Below are 22,558 nucleotides of genomic sequence, written 5' to 3' on the forward strand. Positions count from 1 at the left end.
AAATCATCCATATAAGTTTTTTTTTTTTAAAGCCCTGGCTGGTGTGGCTCAGTGAATTGAACATGGGCCTGCGAACTGAAAGGTTCGATTCCCTGTCCGGGCACATACCTGGATTGTAGACCAGGTCCCCAGTTGGGGGTGTGCGAGAGGCAACCAACTGATGTTTCTCTTCCTCTCTTTCTCCCTCCCTTCCCCTCTCTCTGAAAATAAATTTTTTTTAAATATTAAAAAAAATTAAAAAGTGACTGCACAATGCCCTGGCCAGGTGGCTCAGTTGAACAGAGCATCCTTCCGTTCACCAGAAGTTTGCAGGTTCAATCCCTGTCAGGGCTCATGCCTAGGTTTTGGGTTCAGTCCCTTGTTGGGGTGCATATGGAAGGTAACTGATCAATGTTTCTCTCTCACACTGCTGTTCGTCTCTCTCTCTCTTCAAAATCAATAAATATATCCTCAGGTAAGGATTAAAAAAAAAAGTAGCTGCACAAAAATAGGCCAAAATAATTTTTAAAAAAAAGAGATCTACCCTATCAAATACCAAAGCATAGTCTAGTGGCAATGTCTTTTCCAATCAGCAGGCTAGATCCTGCCAGCTGCTATTCCTTTGGTTGTTCCCAGACACCCTTGAGTGTGGGTGAAACCAGGTGCACATGTGGTTCCTCACCGCAGCAGTGTCATGGACAAGCAAAGGATTAGAAATAACTACATGAGCCCAGCAGGGGATATAATGCAACCACAAAACCGAACAGGGAGCTACTGTATGCCTGGATATATGGGACCATCTCGAAGACCCATTATGTAGGGAAAGAAAGAACAACCATACAGACTCGAGCTGTGTATAGCTGCACATGCAACTATTTTTGCAAAAGACAGGAGAGCGTATGTGTACAGATTTCCTTGTATCCAGATAAAATATCTCTGGAAGCAAAAACAGGAAATCAGATGTCATTAGTTGCCTCCAGGGATGACAGAGGTGGCTGATGGATAGGAGGGAGACCTCAAAAAAACAAGATAATTAAAATGAGTATTTAATTTTGAAAACTGGTATAAAACGCAAATGCTACTGGAATCGTGAAACTGTCTGTTCAGGACAGCTTCAGTGCATAAGGCTCTGAGAAGTCCTATGGAAAAGCAAATTATTTAACTGTTTTCTACAGTGTGGATGACGCAGACCCATGCCAAGTGCACCTATTAGGCAGAAACACTTTGGCAAACACCAGGCTAACAGCAGCAAATGTTTATTAAGCAATTGTTTGCATATCTCTCAGCTAAGCATTGACACATACAAACTCAAAGCTATTTAATTAGTCTCCCAAGGTAGCAAGCAGGACCATCCCCAGTTCATAGTTGAGAACTGAGGCCCAGAGAGGGAAGGTCACTAGCCTGAGATCATACAGGGAGGAGCAGGTGGAAACTGGCAGTCTTATCAGTGTGGTATGTGGCCCCCCAAATCCTTTGTTGGTATATTTAACAAGTAGTTACTGAGCACCTTCTGTGTTCCTGGCACTGGTCTAACTGCTAGCTAGTGACTTAGAGGGGAGCAAAGGGTGAATAGTTGAATCTGGCTTCCTCTGTAGTGAGTATCTTGCTGTAGCTGTCATCCCTAGAAGAGCAGATGCTTGCTGAAGAAGGACCCAAAGGCCAGAGCCTCTGCACAGGAAGTAGGAGTCTATTTCTAGCTAGAGGAGACAGTGGGCTGTAATGGCAGAGCTGGCAGAAGACATAAAGATTGGATTCAGGGGCCTGACTAGCTCCTAGGCTGTCCTGGGTCCCTTCAGACCCTGTGTCAAGCTCATGACTGTTGATGATGCTATGGTTTGAGTGTTTGTGTCAAAAATCAGATGTTGAAATTCAAATGCCCCATGTGATGATGGTGTTAGAAAGTGGGTCTTTGGGAGGTGCATAGGCCCCTCATGAATGGGATTACTGCCCTTATAAAAGAGGTTCCAGAAAGATCCATTGCCCCCTTCCACCTTGTGAGGACACAGTGAGAAGGTGTAGGCTGTGAAGCAAGAAGAGGGCCTTCACCCAAATGTAACCAGGCTGGCATCTTGAACTTGGACTCCCAGCTCCAGGATTGTGAGATGCAGTTCTGTTGTTTCCAAGTCCCCCAGTTTGTGGTGTTCTGTTATAGCAGGCCACATGGACAAAGGCAAGGAAAGTTGGGTCACAGACCTGGGGTCTCAGGCAGTAAGACACAGGGTGTAGGTGAAGCCAACTTCCTCGTGGGGCGGAAATGGGAGGCTCTCTCTGTGGGTACTACCTGCCCTGATTCCCAGAAGCAGAGCCACTAGCAGGCTTCAGCAGACATTGAACACCGAGGAGGCCTGGCCCCAGTATTTCTCATGGGCCGTTTTCAGGATGGGTATGAGGTTCTGGAAGGTTGGGCGAAATGAGGCCTCTGCCTCCCAGCAGTTCTTCATGAGGACATAGATCTGGGGGAGGAAAAATGGGGCTGTGGTCAGTGCTCTGTCCACAGCCCGATAGCTGGGACAGTGGGAAAGGGGAAGGAGGGGAAGTCTCACCTCATAGGGACATTTCTCTGGCCGTGGCAGCCTCTCCCCACGTTCCAGCAGCTCAGTGAGCCTCAGTACTGTTAGCTGCCCCTGGGTGGGGCCTATGAGCTCGATGAATTTCTGCAGAAGAAACACAGTAAGTCTTCAACAGGCAGGGCTGTCTAGGTAGAAGTCGAGTTTGGAGAGGGACTACAGGGGTTCTAGTCCTGCCTTGACCACTTCTCAGCTTTGGACTTAGGATCTTGCTCCTTTAGGCTTCAGTTTTCCCATCTATGAAATGGGGTAAAAACATCAACTGTCTAGGGTAGCCGTGAACATTAGAGAAACTCATATTCATGCAGTAAGTCTGAATCATTTTGCTGCTGTCACCAAGCCTCCCAGCAAGCTGTTTTTACCTGTCAGGATCTGCCTTTTCCCCCCTCCTATAAAGGTACTCTGATTGACTTTGGAAATAAAAGCCTAATATTCTCTTAGTCCCACCCCCAGACCAGGCCTGGCCAGTAATTGTGGCCCATGGATACACAGTGATTGGCTTCCTGGAGGACACATGAGCTAAGCTGGGCCAATCAGGTAGTCCTGAGAATTAAATTGGAAAGAGGACCCTTTTCCCCCCTCAGCTGGAGGGCAGGGCGGGGTGGACTGTTGCTGGCACAGAGAACAGCGGAGCTGAGGGATGGAGAAAATGGGGTTCATGATGACATGAGAATTTAGATCAAGCTGCACACCAACTCTTCCCTTGAATCTGCAGAGCAGAAAAAGCTGCTCCTATGTGAGTGGCGTTTCTGTCACAACCAAAGCCCCTGGCATTGGAAGTGGCCCATTTTACAGATTGGAACTGTGAGGCTCACGTGGATTAAGCACTTGTTATCCTGGGGAAGTTGGGAACTGAATATATGCCTTTCTAACTCCTCTAGTATGGAGTAGGGTGCGGGCCCAGCTCTCACCGAGGGGGGGCTCTGGCTGGAGTCACAGTAGGTCAGCAGTTCATACAGGGTGACTCCAAAGGACCAGACATCGGATGCATAGTAGAACTTATACTCCTTCAGGCACTCGGGGGCATACCTGTGGGGAGACGGCAGTCACGTTTCAGGCCAGACCAGGATGGAGTCCTTTCCTGGGGTATGGGAACCCCCAGCCCCAGTTAGGGCCCCATCCGTAAGGGGGAGCAGTTTCACTGAGGCCAGGCCCTGTCATCTGAAACCCCAGCATCTACCTCCACCCCAGATGACCCAGGCACCCCCCTGTGGCTGGGTCCCTCCTGGTCACCAGAACACAGGGCTGTCCCCATCCTCGCGCACGCGGTAGTACTCTTGGCCTTCAGGCACAGCCTTGGTGAGGCCAAAGTCCCCAATCTTGACCAGGCTGTCGTTGTCCAGCAGCACGTTGCGGGCAGCCAGGTCTCGGTGGACATAGTGCTGCTCGTGCAGGTAGGCCATGCCCTGGGGGTGGGGCGGGGCGGGGCAGGGCAAGTCATGACCAGTGGGGCAAGGCAGGGCCTGAAGAGCTGTGACCAGTATGGCTGGGGGCAAGTGAGGACAGGCCTGCAGGGACCTGGAGCAAAGGCAGACAGGATGGTAAGTGGAACCCAGCAGAAGGGAGCAGGGACAAACAGCAGGAGCAGGGCCACAGCGGTGACCTGGGCATGGGCAGGCGAACTGGGAGGGACTGCTTCTGGGTTCAGCCAGGTGAGCAGGAGTCTCAAAAATGCAAACTAGGTGGGTTGGGAACCCAGCCAACAGGAGTGTGGCTGGGTGATGGGCTGAAGAGACTGGTGTAGAGGACAGCAGGCCCAGGGGCAGGCCGGCAAGCAAAGGGATGGGACACTCAGACCAGGCCAAAGAGGAAGGAAGGGGCAGTTCTGCAAGCAGGGGTGGGGTGGCCTACCTCGCAGATCTGCTGTGCGAACAGCAGCAGCTGGGCCAGCCCTATGCTGTGCCGAGGCAGGTAGTCTCGGAGGCTGCCCAGGGGCATGTACTCCATGACGAGGTGCACCGTTTTCTCACCTAAGGGTGACAGAGGCAGGGGCTGGGGAGCTCCCATCCTGAGCCCTATAGTTCCCCCACTCCAAGGTGGGGAGGAAAGGCCAAGACCTGCCCACACTAGGCCTAGTCCTCAGGTGGAGTAGATCCATCCTGAAAGCCCTCCCCAATCAAGTGAGGGAGCTGCCAGCAGCACCTCCCCTTCCTGGCCCCAGCAGATCTGGCAGGAAGGGGCGGGGAGAAGGAGGTAGGCCCCCTGCACCTACTCACTGTGTCTTCCAGCCAGGGACTAAGAGGCTCTAACCGGCCAGGCCCTGATGGACTTGCCCAGTCCTACCCACCTTGGTCCTCACAGCAGCCCTTGTACTTGACAATGTGTTCATGGTAGAGTGTGCGCAGGATGTCAATCTCCCGCCTCCAGCCAGTGTGGAGCTGAGGGCCGCAGCCCCCCTTGAGAGCCTTCACGGCCACCATCTCACCAGTGCCTTCGTTGGTCGGGTCATAGCAGTACAGGCTGACCTTGCCAAAGTGACCCTGGCCAAGACACCGGATGGTCAACCCCAGCCCCGTCTCCCTGGGCCCTGCCTCTAGGCAGGTCACTTTCTAACAGCCAGACCCCCTGCTGCTGCTACAGGCCCTCACCTCACCCAGATCCCGGATCTTTTTCAAATAGCGCTTGTGGAAAATAGTGGGGTCTGATGCCAGTGAGGTTGGGTTCACATGCAGGACTGCAGAAAGATCTGGAAGAGCCACAGTGGGTGAGGCCAGACCCTGACCTTTTACCCAGCAGGCCCACACTTGGGGCACAGAAGGCAGGTGATTGCTTCCCCTAGCATCCAGCCCAGAGATCAGAAAACTTTTTGCAACAGCTGGAAAACTCCACTTCTGGTCTAAAATTCAGAGTCGGCTGCATCAAACTGACACCTGGGACATTCTGAGACTGGGTAAGGGCACAAACTTTTCACCAAGAGGGAAAACAAAAACAAAAAAACTGTGAGGGTCTAATTCATCCACAGAAAGTTGTGGCTGCCCCCTAGCAAAACATTAAGAACTCGGGAGAGTCTTCCAACCCCCTTAAGTGAAGTAGAATCCACACACACCCTGAACCACTGTACACAGACAGACCTGGGGTGCACTCTGCTGGGATCAACAGGGTTCCTGGCCCCTCCCCCTGCCCCAAGGTCCCAACACTGGCTTGGGGCTCACTTTGGAGCTGAAGGTGAGTAAGGTCACGAAGGATGGTGCGGAAGGAGGGCCGCTGGGCTGGCTCATAGGTCAGGCACTGGCTGGTGAGTGTGGCTAGCTCCGGGCACGCAGGTTCAGGCAGTTGGTGCTGCTTCTGGTAGAAACACTCTTTCTGTGGGGAAGGGGACCTGAAAAGTCAAGTGACTCCAGCTTCCCAAGTCTCCTTATGCAAGAGGCAGAGGGTTAAATCCCCAGAGCGGCAGGGCTAGACCAGCCAGGTGCCTTGTTTTGTCGTCCCTATTTTACAGATGAGGCAACTGAGCCCAGGCAAAGTGAAGCCGACTTGCCTGCTACTGCAGAGCCAGGCCCTGAACCCAAGTCCAGCACTCTTGCTTGGCCCTTCCTGTCTTGGCTTCCACTCACCTCTGCTCCCAGGAAGTTCTGCAGATGCAGCTTCCCGAATGCACCAAAGCCTCTGGGCCTTTGCACAAGCTGTGCTTAGGCTACCCTTCCCTAGCCTGGGCCACTGTAGTATTTCTGCACTTAGATGAAAACTTCCTGGCCCTAATCAGGTAGCTCAGTTGGTTAGAGAGTAGTCCCGATACTCCAAGGTTGCAGGTTCAATCCCCAGTCAGGGCACATGCAAGAATCAACCAATGAATGCATAAGTGGAACAGTTTGATTTCTCTCTTTCCTCCCTCCTTAAAAAAACAAAAAAACTTCCTCTGGCAAGCCTTGCCTGATCCCTCAGGTAGGTCAGGGCAATCCTCTGGGACCCCCTCTCCCCATACAGCCAGTGCTTCCCCCATCATTGCCCTGGTCACTATGCCTAAAACTGAAGCAGTCACTTACTGTTTGCCACAATGACTTTTGAGGTTGAGACTACTGTTAATCCCAACTGACAGATAACCTGATGAAGCCCCAAAGAAATGGGCAAACACACGTAAAGCCACAGGCCAGAGGCGGGCAGCCCTGGACTCTGATGTGCCCTCTACACTCCTCAGAGGTGCTGGCGCCTTTGTGGGAAGGGCCCACGGGTCACCCCCATGTACCTCGGAGGGACTGCGGTCCTGCAGGGGAGCCTCCCCGTCGAAGCAGATCTCCAGGAGGGTGGCACCGAAGCCCCACTTGTCAGCAGCAGTGCTCAGGCTGTTGGCTCCACCAGACATGCACTCGGGGGCCATCCAGGGGATCCGCTCTACTCGCTCTGGGGGCCAGGGCCAGGGGTCACCAAGGGTGAAAAGAGCAGGGTAAGCCAGTCCCCATGCTCAGCCCCATCCCAGTCCTCACCCTCCCTGGAAAGGGCACCCAGGCCCACGCCAGGGTCGCTCAGTTTGATGAACGGGCTGGTGCCCTCTGCCAGCCCCACACGTGCCAGCAGGATGTTCCGGCCACACACGTTACCGTGAGCCAGGCTCTTGTCCTCCTGGGTGGGAAAGAGAGGGGCATAGCCAGTAGGGGCCTATAGACCCTGTTCATACCCCATCCCACAGGGACAGCCTGTGTGAAAATGACAGTCACGGTCATTATTGGGATCCCAGTACACTGTCATTGTGACCGGACACCCCTGGGTGTCCAGCGAGTCCCTCCTGTTCTCCCAGAGCTGGTGGTCATCCTGGCCTTGGACAAAAGGCTAGAGGACCCCACTGCTATCTTTAAACCTACGCCGGACACACTCCGTCCCCAGGGCCTTTGCACTGGCTATTTCCTCTGCCTGCGGTGCAGCTGGGAATCCTTCCCCAGCCCATTTTAAAAAAAATTTCACCTCTTCCCCAGCTTGTAGCCCTCCCACTCCCCCCCCCCAAGTTTCTTACTACTTTCTAACATACTGTGTAACATACTTAATAATTATTTCTTGTTTATCCCTTCCAACTAAAAATGTTGGCTCCCCAAAGGATACAGACTGCTGTCTATTTTGTTCTCTGTGTGTCCCCAGGGCCTACGACAGAGACTGGCACACACAGGGTGCTCTGGAAATGGGTGACTAGACCAGGAGGGGCTGGGGCTGAATGGCAAGAGAGTGACACAGGTGGCCAAGGCCAAGCCCCATCCGGCCTTGAACACAACGTAGAGGAGTTAGGTGTCCTCTTCAGAAGAAAGGAGCCCCATGGGTATGTGAGCAGAGGAGGTTTGTGGGAAGACCTCCTGGGGCCAGTGTGTGGACTGAAGGATGTGTTGAGGCCTCCCTACCCAGTACTGAGGCTGCCCTGGCCCACCCCGCTGGCCCAGGCCCCACCCACAGGCCACATACCAGGTAGCTGAGGGCACTGGCCAGCTGCTGGGCCACTGCCACCTTCCAGGCCACAGGCACACGGCCCCTCTCCCGCCGCAGCCACACGTCCAGGGGTCCATGTTCCACGAACTCTGTCACCATGATATCTGCAAAGGCCAGCTGCTGCAGGGGCCACCCACCTGCCTCCACCCTCCAGGGCACCAGGGGAAGAGTGGGGATGGGACTGTGGGTGGGAAAGCTATTAGGCAGGGGTGTGGGGGGGGATTTGGGAGTGACTTTGGAGAGAAAAGAAATATAGGATGGAGCACAGGCTGAGGTGGGTGCAGGGTGAGAGGTGAATGGTGTCATTTGGGTCCAGGGTGAGTCTGGGGCATAGAGGCAGCTGCCATGTCAGTGACAAAGGTGAGGATGGGCCTGGGGACCAGGAGGTGGGTACAGACAAGTGGAGGCGTGAAGCTCGACTGGGGCATAAGTGATGCTAACAGGGTTGGGTGCTCGGGGTGCAAGGTATGCAGGGTCGGGGTACAGGCTGGCATTAGAGGGAAACAGGAGAGATGGACACACGGAGTTCGGGTTTTGAGGGCTGGCTGAGGTCGCCCCACACAAGTTTTGAGTTCTCCACACAGTAGGGGCAGAGGTAGGGGTGGGGCAGGGGCTGAGGTCTGGTAGGACTGGGGTGCCCGACAGGGTGGGGTCTGCATGGGTCACAGTCCTGATGTGGTCGGGGGGAAGATGGGGGCTGGCGGTCGAGGCATCTAAGTGGATGAGAAGTGGGACGCAGTCAGGAGTCAGGCTGTAGTGAGGGTAGGGGTGCAGGTAATAGTCCAGGTGTAGTCAGGAGCTGAGCTACAACGGGCTGGCACATCATCAAGGGTCGGGGTGTAGGTGGGAGCTGAGTAGTCACAGACTGGGGTGTAGTCAGGGGTCAGGATGCTGGGCAAGGGTCAGTGTGTAGCCAGGGATGGGGATGCAGGTCAAAGGCTGGGGTACAGTCCAGAGAGTGGGTACAGGTGGAGGGGTCGACCTATAAACAGTGGGGAATGTGTGCTGGGGTCCACTCACTTTTGGAGCTGTGCACGCAGATACCGTGGACAAAGGTCAGGTGCACATGGGACACCTGGCTCATGAGGCTGGCTGTCTCATAGAAGGCCTGTGAGGACAGGCCAGGTCAGGTGGCTGCATATGCTACCCCGCCCCCAGCCCCATGCAGCGTTCACTCACCAGGGCGATGTCATGGTGACTGGGGTCCAGCACCTTCAGCACCACTCGTAGCTCCTGCCCATGGTCCTCGCCAAGTGAGGTGGGGTCCCCACCGTCTGCCTTGTCTTCCTCAGGGCTTCCGCCCCCGACTCGTAAGAGGCCCTCATACACATTGGTCCTTGTGCCCTGGCCCAAGTGGTACAGCTGGGGGAACAGGGCAGGGAACATCTCCATGACAACAGCTGGTGACAGCCCTCCCCATGCCCCTGTGCCCCAGGAGCCCCGTGCCCACACATACCTGGGTGATGTCATCCTGGCAGATCCGGTGGAAGCTGAGCTGGCTGAGGTTGAGAGACCTGGTGCTGGCTCGAGGCCCCCGCGTAATGGTGAGGTTGGAGATCTCTGGGGGTGGGAGCAAAGTCACTGAGGGCTGGCATGTGGGGAGTTGCCTCCCCTTCCTGTGGCCCTGTCATTGTACCTCCTGGCCTCGGCAGGCAGCAGTGGCGCAGGGAGAAGCAGTTGTCACCAGCCTGCAGAGAGCAGCCCTGCAGGGCGGCCCGCAGCTCCCGCACGCTGGGAAAGGACCGGTCCCAGCTCTCCAGGCTGAAGGCCCCTGCAGACAGCTCAATGGGGAACTTGCGCAGACGCAAACACTGCATGCCAGGGGCCTGGGGCAGGTGGCAGGGTGGGGGCAGTGAGCAGAGGTCTAGGCAGGGAGTGCACCCAACCCCAGCCCAGTGCTCCCGCCCCAGGCCCACCTGGTCCCGCTGGGCCACCGTGAGGATGAGGCGGTTGAAGTGGCTGGTGCTCCAGTGGATGAGATAAAGGCCACCCTCTGGCTGAAGCTTGGCCAGCACGTATGGCTCCCTGTGGGGGGTAAGGGGGCAGTATCAGAGGGCACTGCTGGACCCCCACCTGGCAACAACACCAACACCCGCCCAGGGAGTCACCCTTCCATCTGGGACAAAGGTCAGACCCATCTGCTTACGTGGTGACAGAGTCTGGGACACACATGCACAGCTATATCACTGTCACACATGACAACTCGCGCAGAGGCGGGCACAAGAACAGGTACACACCTGGGTGCAACAACTGTCAGACACCATCACTGGCACGGCGACACACACACAGAGGCAGAAAACAGCTGTCAAATGTCGAAGGGCACACGCCCAGCCACTGACAGTGACAGGGTGACACACCCTGAGCAGTCTGTCACTCAGCTGCTTACTCAGTGTGACAAGGCAGTGCAGGGGCATCGACGTCCCAGAGCCAGAGGTGACAACCCCCACGAGCACAGCAGGCACCACGTGGCAACACAGCTCTGCAGGCCCAGGTGCCCACATGTGTGGCTGCTCACATGCCACAGATTGGCTGCCTGTGTCCCCTAAAACCCACCCGTGGGAGCCCTGACCCCCAACGTGACGGTATCGGGAGGGGGGCCTTTGGTGGGCGATTCAGTCATAGTGGTGGAGCCCCCACGAGTGAGATCAGTGCCTTAGGAAATGGAGCCCAGCCCTGGCCAGGCAGCTCACTTGAGTGCCGTCCTGATGCACCGAGGTTGCAGGTTTGATCCCCGGTCAGGGCACATACAAGAAGCAACCAGTAAATGCATAAATAACTAGAACAACAAATTGATGACTCTCCCCCCACCCAGCCACCCTTCTTTTCTCTCTAAAATCCGTCACTAAAAAAATTTTGAATTAAAAAAAAATGGACCCCAAAGAGCTCCCTTGCCACTTCCACCATTTGAGGACACAGCAGGAAGACAGCTGTCTTGTCACCAGACATCGGATTTGCTGGTACCTTGAACTTTGACTTCTGGCCTTCAAAACCACTAGAAATAAATGTCTGTTGTTTCTCAGCCACCTAGTCCTTGGTATTCTATTACAGCAGCCAGAACAGACTAAGACACCCAGTGACATGGCCTACAGATCTGTGCGAGTGGCCCACTCCTGGCTGTGACGGGGCACGGCCGCAGCCCTCGTGAAGGGAAATGGCCACTTCACCCTCCTCTGGTGTAAAGACTAGGTTCACAGGGGTCAGACCTCTTCGAACCTCCCAGAGTGCTAGAGACAGAACAAAGGACACCCGGGCACAGGGCCAGTGACCAGGTAAGCTGACAGTCGCAAACAATGGCCTGGCAGCACACAGGGCGGCCACACAGGCATCAGATTACCCCATGAGCACTCAACACTTCACATTCTTTGCCCCCTGGTCCGAACAGAACCACGCAGTGACCCACAAACACCAGGACAACACACGCCTGCAGGGGTGTAAACACCCGCACATATTTCCGAATGGCCACTGCTGCTCACACAACACAGCCCCACAAAGAGCGCCCGTCCCATCCCGTGTGAACGTGTGACGACAATTTCATGTGCGGTCACTGAAGCGGTGGCACTGCTGCACACCAGGTGGGCTGTTACACACCAGACAGGCACGGCGACAGTCCCAAACCCAGGCATTCCCATCACGACACGCCACCCATCCCATTGCAGGTACCCTCTCTCCCTCTACACTCCCTGGTGCCACACTCGCACATGTGCACACAGAGGCAAGCACACACAGGCAAACACACATGGACACAGGCACTCACACAAGTACACGTGCATATGGAGTGTTCACATTCACAGGTACACACTAGACACGAATGTGTGCGCACGTGTGCTCACATGCACTCACACAAATGCATGCACACACAGCTGCACACAGGCGCACACAGACACGACTGCACACCAACATGTGCACACACCTCATTTGAGCCCCCCAGTCCCCAGAACTCAGGGTCTCGTTGGCAGCGGCTACCACCATGGCCCATGCTGCACAGCCTCCCTCCTGGGCACTCACAGCAGGGGTCCGTGGATGCCGTCCTGGATACTCATCACCAGCCGTGGAGGAGCCACCTCGTGGCACAGGTAGTGGTTTGAGTCGGCCGTCAGGCGGAAGTAGCCATCCACCAGTGACACCAAGGACAGGGCGATGGCCCGGGAAGGCAGGGTCAGCTCCTAAAGGCCATGGGGATATTAAGCAGGTGTCGTAGCCTGGAGCTGCCCCCCAGCCGGCCCTCAGCCCAGCCCCAGCCTCAGGCCCCACCAGGCACTTGTCCTGGCAGTGGATGCTGGCATGGTGTTCCCTTAGCACCACATGGGTGATGTCCTGGAAGTCACAGAAGTAGGCCCACGGTGCCTCCTGTGGCCTGTCCACAGGCTGGTCACCCAACTCTTGGGCCTTGGCTTTCTTCCCAGATAAGCCAGCACGAGGACTCCTGCTTCTGTCGGGGCCCTGGAAACACAGCGCAGGCGAAGGCTGACCCAAGCGGAGGCTATGCCTGTTTAGCCCCCCACATTCCCCGTGAGGATGGGCTGGAGCTGGAGGGACCAGGAAATCTCAAAAATCCCCCCTCCTTGGGTCATGGTGTCACAGGTGGGGCAGAGGACCCACCCCCGAGAGATACACATGCCAGAAGCTGGAACCTCGGGGAGGGCAGAGAGAATCCTAGTCCTCTCATCCTCCAAGTCCAAAGGGCTTCCCAGAGGTACAGACCCCAGGAATCAGGTCCCTAGGGGAAGGAGGACACTCCTTAAGAAAGAGACCCATGTGGGGAAAGGGTTCACGATAGCCCCACTCCAAGACCAAGGTCAAGGTTGAATAGGAGCCCCTGCCTGACTCCACCTGGACCCCCAAATGAGAGAGGTGCCCTGCTCACCTCTGTCTTTACTGGCCGCCACTGGATGCCACCAGTGCCAGTCACCAGCACCTCATGGGTGGGGGATTCGACTGCGGACTCGGGCTGGGGGTCCACAGGGGCGTGCCCACTGTCCCAGATGTAGCAGTGCTCCCCCGAGGCCTGAGCTACCAGCTCTAGGTGGCACACAGGCACACGCTCTGTGCCGAAGCGGGGTGCCAGCCGCTCGAGTGTGGCCAGGTACTTGACCATGATGTCCAGCTGGGAAAGGCGGCCCGGCTGGAAGGCCTGCAGGAACCTGCGGAAGATGATCCACAGGCGTAGCTGTGTGAACACGTTGTATTGCTGGATCTCCTCCCGGAAGGAGCGTGGGATACAGTCTTTGAAGCTGTGGGGAGGACCAGGAGGGGCTGGTTAGGGGCCTGGGTTGCAGGCTAGGCTGGGTGATGTGGGACAAATGACTTAATTTCTCTGAACCTCAGCTGCCTCGTCTAGAGAACTGTCAGGCTGTCGTGAGGTGGAAAGAGAATATAATAAAGGGCCAGCAGAGGAAGGCGGGGTGGTATCAGGGACTGGGGCACAGATCTCAGAAGGGGACTATGGGCCTGAAATCCCAGCTCTTGGGCAACTTCCTTAAGCTCTAAAGGGCTTGTTTGCTCATCTGAAAAATGGGTGCAAACACTACCCACCTGTAGGACTAATGACAGCTGTTATTATTACTGAAGTCACTATTGTATTTATTAATATTATGATCATCAATAAAAGGCACAACTCTGGGGGCTCCTCTGCTCTTCTTCACAAAGCCCTGACCCCTCACCCCATCTCCCCATCACCTGCCCTGTACCCAATTGCTAGTATAGCCCCCCTAGATTACAGGTTTCCAAGCCTCAGTCTGTGTCCCAAGCCTTCTCACTCACCCCCTGACCAGAGAGATCCTAAAGCTTGAGGTTCTGGCTGCCTTCTGCCCTCACTCCCAAGCCTTCCAGGGCTCCCTACTGCCCTGGAGGAAAAGGCCCCTGACTAGTACCTTGCCAACTCCTGCACTTGAGCAATCATATTCTAATTTCAGTTCCCCGGGAAACAGGCTGTTGTCATCTTCAGCCCCTGGGCCTTTGTATATACTGTTCCTTCTACCTAGAATGCTTTGCCAATACAATCAACATCCAGATAAAGCCGGATAAAGCTGACTCAACCTTCAGGTCTTAGCAGAAATATCACCTCCCCGGGGAAGTGTTCTCCAATCTCTGGGCTAGATAGGCTGCCTCCTTTGGGATTCCCAGCACCCTGGGCTTTGTCTGCCATCATAGCCCTAGTCCTTCAGAGTAATAACATGACAAGGACTGAAAAAATATGTGCTTTAGTAAGAATGGCTGGTCCTGAAAGACCCCGCTTTCCTGCTGCCTCCTCCAGGCAGTGTTCCCTGACTGCCCCAGCCCTCAGCAATGGAGGTGCACATAGCTAGCTCCTTCCTGCCCTTCAATTCTAGGCAGTTCTCCAAGATCATCCTGTTCTAGCCACACTACCTCCAACATATCAGGCACAGTCCAGGCTCAGGGCCTTTGCACTGGCTGTTCCCACTGTACAAAGTTCTCTTCTCCCAGATATCCACATGGCTCCCTCCTTCACTTCCTTCAAATCTTTGAATGTGAACATCATCTGCTCAGTGAGGAATTCCCCAACCACCCAATTTTAAATTATACACCCCTCACTCCCTGACATTCCCCTTCTTTCTCTTTTCCTGCTTTATTTTCCCCCCCTGTACTACATCACCATCTAGATTATACATTTTACTTTAGTATTTTCTTTGTTGCTTGTCCTCTTCAACAGATGTGAGTGACAAGAGGGCGAGGATTTTTGTCTGACTTGTTCACTGTTGTGTCCTCAACAACCGGAACTAGTGCCAGCACACCGTAGGTGCTCGATAAATGTTTGTTGAACAAATGAAGGCACGGCAGTATGCAAGGTCTGCCTTGGTCTCCAGATGCCTGGGTGTTTATATCCACCCACAATGTCTCTGCCCCATTCCCAGGCACCTGATCTTCTTGGCCACCTTCTCCAGGGAAGTACCGCGGCAGAGAGCGAGGTGGCAGAGGTGCAGAAAGGCCATGCCTAGGCTCTCGTTCTTAAAGTGGTGGATCTCCTCCTCACTCGACAGCTCCCATAGCGATGCCACATCATTCACAAACTCATGTTTACCCTGGGGATGGGAAAATCAGGATGAAAAGGAGGCCTGAGAACCTCTTCACTCCCCAGCTTCTGGCCACTTTGGGGAGGGGAGGCACTCCCCATTTTCTGGAAATGCCAAATATACAGCCTGCATGTCTCCTCTGCCCAACCCTGTGCCTGTGGCAGACATCACTAATTGATCACAGCACTCTTTACAGTACAATCCTAAGAGTCTCAGTACCCTTTGGTTCTGGTAGAAAAAGGATCCCAGATGAAATGAGTTGGAATCTATGAGCTATAATTGGGGAAAGAAGTGGGGGCTCCTCAACTGCTCCTAAGTCCCCCCGAAATAATCCCACCTCCTAGCCCAGCTCACACCTGCTCAAAGAGGTACTCAAAGGAGGCTGAGTCCAGGAGTTGCACCCCCTGTTCTGCCTGTTCTGATGAGGTCTCGGCCCCTGGGGGTCCGCAGCGGTACACGGCTGGCTCGTGAGGATTCGTGCCATGCCAGTTCCGGAAATAAAACCTACAGGAAGAAAGCAGACACAGCTGGGGCTGAGTGCAGATTCAGACTAGCTCCAGGAAGCTGGAGTTCAGAGGAGAGAAGGGACAGAACAAACGGGGATATGCCTTCCCACAGTCCTTCAGTCACCTCATGCGGAAGTGCAAGGTCAAGTTTGTGTCTCTGGAGACCTCCAGAATGTGGTTTGGGGGCAGCCAGACCTGGGCCTGGGCATCAAAGAGGGCAAAGAGATTGAAGCAGGGCGGAGTGATGCCTGGAACAAGGGAGAAACAATGTCAGGAGTCAGTGTCTGTTGCCATCGCCCCGTGGGCCCCCAGACCACCTCTCTCCCTTACAAGGCTTCCCTGGGCCTCCTCCCCTCCTGAAAGAGAACAACGCAATATGTTGGCCATGCTTTTACCATGGTTTGAATTGTGCACATCTACTTATATGGAGCAATTTTTTTTCCATAGAGAGAGGGGAAGGGAGGGAGGAAGAGATGGAGAGAAACACTGATATACAAAGAGAAACATCAATTGGTTGCCTCTCCATGCCCCCAACAGGGGACCCAGCCTGCAATCCAGGCATGTGGCCTGACTGGGAATCAAACCAGTGACCCTTTGGCTCGCAGGCTGGCACCCAATCCACTGAGCCACACCAGCCAGGGCTGACCTGCATTTGATTTTAGGTAAACTTTATTGTCTTAACTCAGGAAAAAAAAAAGTTTTTTGGGGGGGATCTTCTTGTTACTGCAGCAAAACCTATCACTGATTTCTCTCTCTGAACTCTAGCCAGAAAGACATACCCAACTACTTCCTGGCTATCTCCCCCTGGATGTCACAGCCCCCTTAGATGTGCCTTGTTCCAAACACATCTTTGAGTTCCCCACACCTGCCCCTCCTCTGCACAGTTTTCTAAGCCAGGACTTGGTCCTTGGCCTCAACTCCTCCCACCCTCTCCACCTCAGACTGGTACAAGTCCTGCTCTTTCTGTACCCTCCATCTCTCTAGGATCCACCCACTTTCTTCAAATCCAAAGCCCAGGCCTAGTCCAGCCTCCAGACTTGCTGTCATTCCCCACAATGGCCACCCAAAGCATTTAAAAAATAAACATCACTTAAAAATTTTGTCTGAAATAGTCCCTTCAGAATAATTTATAATCATCTAAGTACCACCTACCGGATAAAGAAAGCAAACTTAGAAAGTACAACTGAAGCCTTCACCTACATCCATCTCCTTTCTCCTCCCACAGAGGTGACCATACCCCTGAAACAGAGTTTATCATTTTCATATCCTCTGTGATCTAGTCTTAAATATTATAAACTCAAAATGTGGTATTATACCATAGGATATACCACAGGATATATATACCATAAGGCTCCCTCCTGCAATTTGCTTTTTCATGCCACATGAGGATGTGTGTAACATTGGTTAAATTCCCTTTTCATGGCTGTGTAGTATTCCAGTGTTCAACCATACTGCTATTTCCTTGTACATTCCCCTGCAGAGGGACTTTAAGATAAGTGAAGCAGCTCTGCACACTGTCATATGCGTCTCATGGAACATAAGCTGAGAGTCCACATGGTGCATATCTAGGAGTGGAGGTGTGTGGCCTCAGAGAATACACATTTCAATCCTATTAGATGAAGCCAAATCGCTCTACGTCACTACATCCAAGGGTATTGCTTCCCTCAGAAGGAGAACGCCTCCTTGTGAGACAACTTCCTAAAGAGCCAGTCTGACTGTTTCATCCTCTGGCTTAAACCTTCCGTGGCTCCCTATTGCCTCCTGAGAAGGCCTAACCCCTCATCATGGAATAACCATGACCTGGACTGTTACAGTTATGCCCTGGTTTCAATTCCTACTTCCCCTTCCAAATTCTTGAAACTGACGCTCTAGTTACTCAAGGAAGATCTTTTGCTTCCTCAAACAGATCAGGCTTCCTGGGCCACCTGCACATGCTATTCCCTCCGAAGGACACATTTCACATCGCCCAGCACATCCATCTGAGTTCTTTTAAGAACCAGCCATTGATTGAAAAGTACGAGGTGTTGTAGGAATCCACCCAAAGGCCTCCACCCAGTCGTGGAGGAGGGAGTGAGAGGACTTCCTGGAGGAGGGGGCAAGTAAGCAAAGTCCCCTTAGAGAGACTTCCTTCTCCTCTGGCAGAAGAAATTATACTTTTGAGCACATCTACTACAGGCTCTTCCAGACATTCCCCGGCTCCTTCTGCTCTCAAGAAAAAGTCTAAACTCTCGATTTTTCCCTATGGAGTTTAAGGTACTGTAAGGCCTGGCCCTGACTGACCTCTCCCTCATCACCTCCCACCTGGAGATCACCTCTGTCTCAGCTTCCCTGCTCCTACCCCACCGACCGCAGTCTGTTCCCCATACAGTAGTCAGAGAGCACCTGTGTTCACCTGAGTCCAGTCACGTCCCTCCTTTGCTCACAGTCCCACCTCACTTGGAGTAAAATCTAAAGTCCTCCCTGAGGCCCACAAGGCCCTGCATGACCTGCACTGTCACTTCCTTTCCCTCACCTACTCCCGTCTCCTCTCACTCAGCTTGAGCTGTTGCTAACAAATTCCCACCTCAGGACCTTTGCACTTGCTGTTCCCTCTACCTGGTACCCATCTTCCCCAGATATCCCTGTGACTCCCTCTTGTCTCCTTAAGTTTTAAAATGTTCAGCATCACCTATTTCTGCCCTTCTACACAGTTTTCTTATTTATTATATTTCTTGCTGATTTCCCCATAAGATTATCAGTGCTACAAGGGCAGTGATTGGGGCCGGCACACAGTAGGGCTCACTCAATGTCCGCTGAATGAATGAAGAAACGGATGGACAGGGTTCAGCTGTTGCTAGCACCTCCGCTCCTGCCATGGGACTCACCGACTTTTTGTGCAATGTGAATGCAGACCTCCTCTGCGGTCAGTGTGGCCTCACTGAAAGTGACCCAGGGCTCCTTGCTGTCGGGGCCAGCCCAGTGCAGGAGCACCTTCAGGCTTCCTCTGGTGGTCATGAGCTGAGCTTCATCCCCATCGGGCTTGCTGCCCCTGGTGGTGCCCCCCCAATGGCACAGAGGCATGGTCTTGACAGCTGGCTTGGCTGGGAAGGGAGAGCCCATTAGCGCCCAGGCCTCAGCCTGGAGGCTCCTGTCAGCCCCTCAGCCGGCTGCCCATTCAGACTGAGGCCCGAGGGGAATATTCTGAACTTCCCTTGCTGTGCAACCCCAGGCACCCAATTCCCCTCCCTGAGCCCCAGTTTCCACATCTGTGTGATGGAGCTGGGGTATGTATACCCACCTTTTAGACCTGCCACGAACAATAACAACATCTAACCTCTTTACTGGACAAACTGGCACCAATACAAAAGCCTGCTCTGAATGCATTATTCCCAAAGTAACCAGGCAGGCAGGAGTGGTCCAACAGACCTGGGGGGTGAATCCGGGCGTTCTGTGTGTCACCTCAGGCACGTCACTTAGCCACTCTGGGCCTCAGTTTCCCCATTTGGAGAATGGAGATGCTGAGAGCGCTGCTGTCAAAAGGTGGTTGTGACCTTTCAACACAATTCTGCATCTTCACATGCATATGTTCAGCACAGACCTTGATTCAGGCCTGAAGAAATAACAAATATGACAAAACCAGTAGTAAAATCGTTATTATTGGTTTCATTCTCATGATCGTTTTTTCTCTTTCAGGCCAAGATTCCTGCCTCCCACATCCACCCCCATGAGTGACCCCAGGCCCTTGACTCCCCTGGGCCAGGGAGGGGTTTGGTTCAGCTCTCCACCCAAACCAGCTCTGGGACTTTCCGAAGGCCAGGCCCAGAGCCCAGGCCTCCTGAGGTCTCCCCCAGTATCTCCAGGGAGGGACTGTCAGCGATTCTACTGATGTTACTGATTTAAGACAGTGATGGGAAGAGGAAAATGTTGTAATAGCCCAATGTCGGATGCCTCAGGAATCAGTTCCTCTCTCTGGGCCTATTTCCTCACCTGGAAAATGGGCACAAAAAGGTCTTTTCCTCAAATGACTGTGGGGAGGATTCAATGAGATGAGGCCGAGAAAAGGCTTGGCGCAGGTCCTGGCATGCCGTAGGCCCTTGATAAATAGTTTGCTACTGTTGTCTATTAACTTTTGAGTTAAGATCGTGGGGATGGGGCTTTTGAGGTGCCCATCCTTCCTCGTCCCCATTGGGCCCAGACCCAGCTTTGAAGATGGGGTCAGGGTGAGGTCTGAGCTCAGGAAGCCTGCACCCCACATACCCAAACTTCCAAACCCCGCTGGCAGGGGCAGGAACCGTGAGATGCACCCACTGGGCACAGACCAGTCCCGGAGGCAGGGGGTGCTTCTATCCACCTCTTGCCAAGTGTGGCCAGTCCCGCGCCTCCCGCCAGCCGCATCCTTTCTGATGATCTCTGGGAGCACCCTTGCCATGGCCCCCTCCTCCTCACTCACCCTTTCCCGGCGACTCTGGCTCGAACGCAGGACCCAGTCCTGTCTAGGAAGGCAGCCAACGCCTCAGCGCCGCCGAGATGCCGCCTCCCATTGGCCACATGAAAAGGGCACAGTCATTGGCTGCATATAAGCTTTGGGCCTTTCGCTGCAACGGAGACATTCCTATTGGTCCCTGGTTCTCCAGTCGCTCAACCGCGATTGGTTGGGCCGGCTTCCAAGTGCCGTAGAGTCAGCGACTGGCTGACTTCAGGTGGGAGAAGACGCGGAAGAGTGTGGTTTTCCGGGTACTCGGCGTTCTCAATTGCCCACGCAGGCGGTGGGCCCTATTCAGGCTTCCGGACATGACCGTGGTGCAGGCCGCATATCCTCGTCTCGGAGATCAAGGTTGGCAGCCGCCCTTCATTCAATCCTCCAACCCTCTGCCATGTGAGTGCCCATTTCATCCTGCCTTGTCTCTGCCTGGCCAACTATGCTTCGCTGGCTAAGACCCCTTCCTCGTCTACAAGAGGCTCACATCTCTTGCATCCTTGCCCGCTGAGGCCCCCTTGCTGTCAAAGTAGCAGCTTGGACGTTCCACCTGATCTGAATTACAATCCCCACACAGTGAATCGCTGCCCTTTATAAGGAAGGCTATAAGCTGGGCGTTTTACACTCATTTTTTCGTTTGATCCTGGCAGCAGTCCTCTGAGTGGCAGCTCTTATATCCATTTCTCAGAGAGAAAAACAGGCACAGAAAGTGCCAAAGGCTCTTTCTTTAACCAAATTTTAGTCCTCTGAGCCATCTTCTCCCCTAGCCCTCGACCTTGGCCTAGGTTCTGTCTTTGCCAGCCCAGCCTGATCAAAGACTCCTAAGTCACGCCACCACTCTTGATATCTGATCAAGTTCCTCACTCCCCACCTTTGATGCATAAGTCCTTGGCGTCTCTTTGGCAAGAATACTTATAGGTCAGTTTATCAAGAGTCCCTCTACCCTTGATGTCTCCTTTTAGTCATTTTCCATCCACAGACACCACCACACCCCCACACCCCCTCACAGTTCCCAGCTGTCTTTGCAGTACTCAGCATTGAGCCGGAGCTCTCAGCCCTGTTACAATCCCCTATTGCAGTAGACGTGAATAAAGTCTTCCTTACCGTTTCAACAACATCGGAATCATTTTTTTCTTTGACAGAAGTTAAGTAACTTTTTCAGGTCACGGCACAAAAGGGCAGAGCCAGGTTTCTTTCTGGAGATGGAGCTGCTGTGGCCAAGGGCACATGGCTGCTCCTCTGTGAGTCTGAGAAAATGTGAAGAAAGACAGATTCTTCCTCCCAAGGCAGCTATGGAGGTTCAGTGTGGAGTAGTAGAGAGAGACTGAGCCTGGAGCCGGGAGGGTAGGGCTGGGGAATTCATCCTGACAAGGGAATAGTATGCAGTTTGGCGGGGGGGGGGGGGGGGGGGGGGGTTAATTATTCCTCTCCTTTATTATGAAAGGAGAGGAATAAAAAGTATGCATTGTGTTTGGAGGAGGTTGTCAGGAGGACGAGACCACTGGTTGACTCTCGAGCTGGACCTGGACAATTAGAGGCTGCTCACCCCTGCCCTGTCCTTGTAAAACATGCTGTGCCCGCAGTTCCCACAGTGCAAACCGGTCCAAGGACACAGCCTCGAAAGAGTAGGTGTTGTTGAGACCATCTGGACAGTATATGTGGCTGGGCCCCTGTAAGGCCTCTGTATAAGTTTTGAAGATTCTGGTGGGCAGGGGCGGAGATCTGTTCATCTGGTTGCCATCCAGGACACGCCTCGTATGTAAGTTCCCTTGCTTGTTAAAACTCACCTCCCAATCTGGAGTGATCTGCTTCTTTCTTCGGTCTCTCCTTGCCCTCTGTCTGTGGAGGCCAGTTTACAAATAAACAGTTGTATTTTGTTGTTGCCTGCTCAGCCCGAGTATGGAAGGACTCAAGAGAAAATGGAATTATTGATTAGCTCAGGAAGAGAAATCTTAGGGTCCTTCTCGACTCCCCTGTTTCTCTCACGCCCGTTGTTGGTTCAAAAGAAAAACCGGCCTGTTTCTCACATTTCCCTGTCCATTCCACATTACCCCACAGCTGGACAGTTGCTTCTGTCCTGTTTCAGGGCCCCCGCCCTCACCCCTCACAGTCTGTCCTCCCGCCATTGCCCAGAGGGCACCTGTGAGCACCTGAGTCAGGCCTTGTCCCTCCTCTACTGAGAACCCTCCTTGGCTCCTACCTCACTCGGAGGAAAAGCCCAACTCCTTTCTGTGGTCCACAGGACCCGCATGACCACCCCCTCCCTGCTCTCACCTCCTCCCATTCTCCCCCTCCCTCACTCTGCTTCAGCCATGGGCCTCCTTGCTATTTCTCCAACACACCAGGCACCGTCTGGCCTCAGGGCCTTTGCACTGGCTGCTCCCTCTACCTGTATACACTTCCTCAGATTATTTTATGACTCTTCCCCTCACTTTACTTAAATCTTCAACTACTACATCGCTATTTTGTGCATGCTTTTTGACATTATAAAAATATACAGTATTGTTCGTGTCCTTCTGCCACTTGATTCTATTTATTCAATAACATATTGTCAACTCAAATGGCTCTAGAACACTCCTTTTCTCTGCCTTATCATATCCCAGCTGTACAAAT

General features: G+C 53.6%; 1 protein-coding gene across 5 annotated transcripts; it reads right to left on the reverse strand.

Annotated features, from left to right (window-relative positions):
• Positions 1-1,219: 1,219 nt before the first annotated feature.
• On the reverse strand, positions 1,220-20,033 carry TYK2 (tyrosine kinase 2). 5 transcript variants are annotated; one of them, XM_045192459.2, is made up of 26 exons: positions 19,919-20,033; positions 18,895-19,078; positions 18,354-18,569; positions 15,614-15,737; positions 15,340-15,487; positions 14,829-14,992; positions 12,817-13,183; positions 12,204-12,392; positions 11,958-12,115; positions 9,869-9,977; positions 9,589-9,778; positions 9,409-9,512; positions 9,132-9,314; positions 8,973-9,060; positions 7,929-8,056; positions 6,968-7,103; positions 6,730-6,884; positions 5,699-5,849; positions 5,135-5,232; positions 4,834-5,026; positions 4,398-4,516; positions 3,780-3,952; positions 3,458-3,575; positions 2,523-2,633; positions 2,261-2,432; positions 1,220-2,122 (listed from the first exon to the last, which is right to left on the reverse strand). In XM_045192459.2, exons 3-25 carry the CDS (start codon positions 18,547-18,549, stop codon positions 2,298-2,300), a joined length of 3,537 nt encoding a protein of 1,178 aa, XP_045048394.2. In that variant the 5' UTR covers positions 18,550-18,569; positions 18,895-19,078; positions 19,919-20,033; the 3' UTR covers positions 1,220-2,122; positions 2,261-2,297. The 5 variants fall into 5 exon arrangements, with proteins under 5 accessions (XP_045048394.2, XP_045048395.2, XP_024412781.2 ...); XM_045192460.2 differs by adding an exon at positions 19,456-19,561 and having other exon boundaries at positions 1,220-2,432; positions 19,919-20,006; XM_024557013.3 differs by having other exon boundaries at positions 1,220-2,432.
• Between the last annotated feature and the right edge of the window lie 2,525 nt (positions 20,034-22,558).

Source organism: Desmodus rotundus, chromosome 9, assembly GCF_022682495.2.
Source record: "Desmodus rotundus isolate HL8 chromosome 9, HLdesRot8A.1, whole genome shotgun sequence".
Lineage (NCBI taxonomy): Eukaryota > Metazoa > Chordata > Mammalia > Chiroptera > Phyllostomidae > Desmodus > Desmodus rotundus.

Excerpts from the sequence above, each read along its gene's own strand:
- TYK2 (XM_053930754.1), bottom strand. The coding sequence starts at position 18,588 with ATGGGCTCTCCCTTCCCAGCCAAGCCAGCTGTCAAGACCATGCCTCTG. Across the intron at positions 4,517-4,833 it reads GGGCTGCTGTGAGGACCAAG|GTGAGAAAACGGTGCACCTC; the intron begins GTGGGTAGGACT and ends TGTCACCCTTAG. Across the intron at positions 3,953-4,397 it reads TCGCACAGCAGATCTGCGAG|GGCATGGCCTACCTGCACGA; the intron begins GTAGGCCACCCC and ends CCCCACCCCCAG.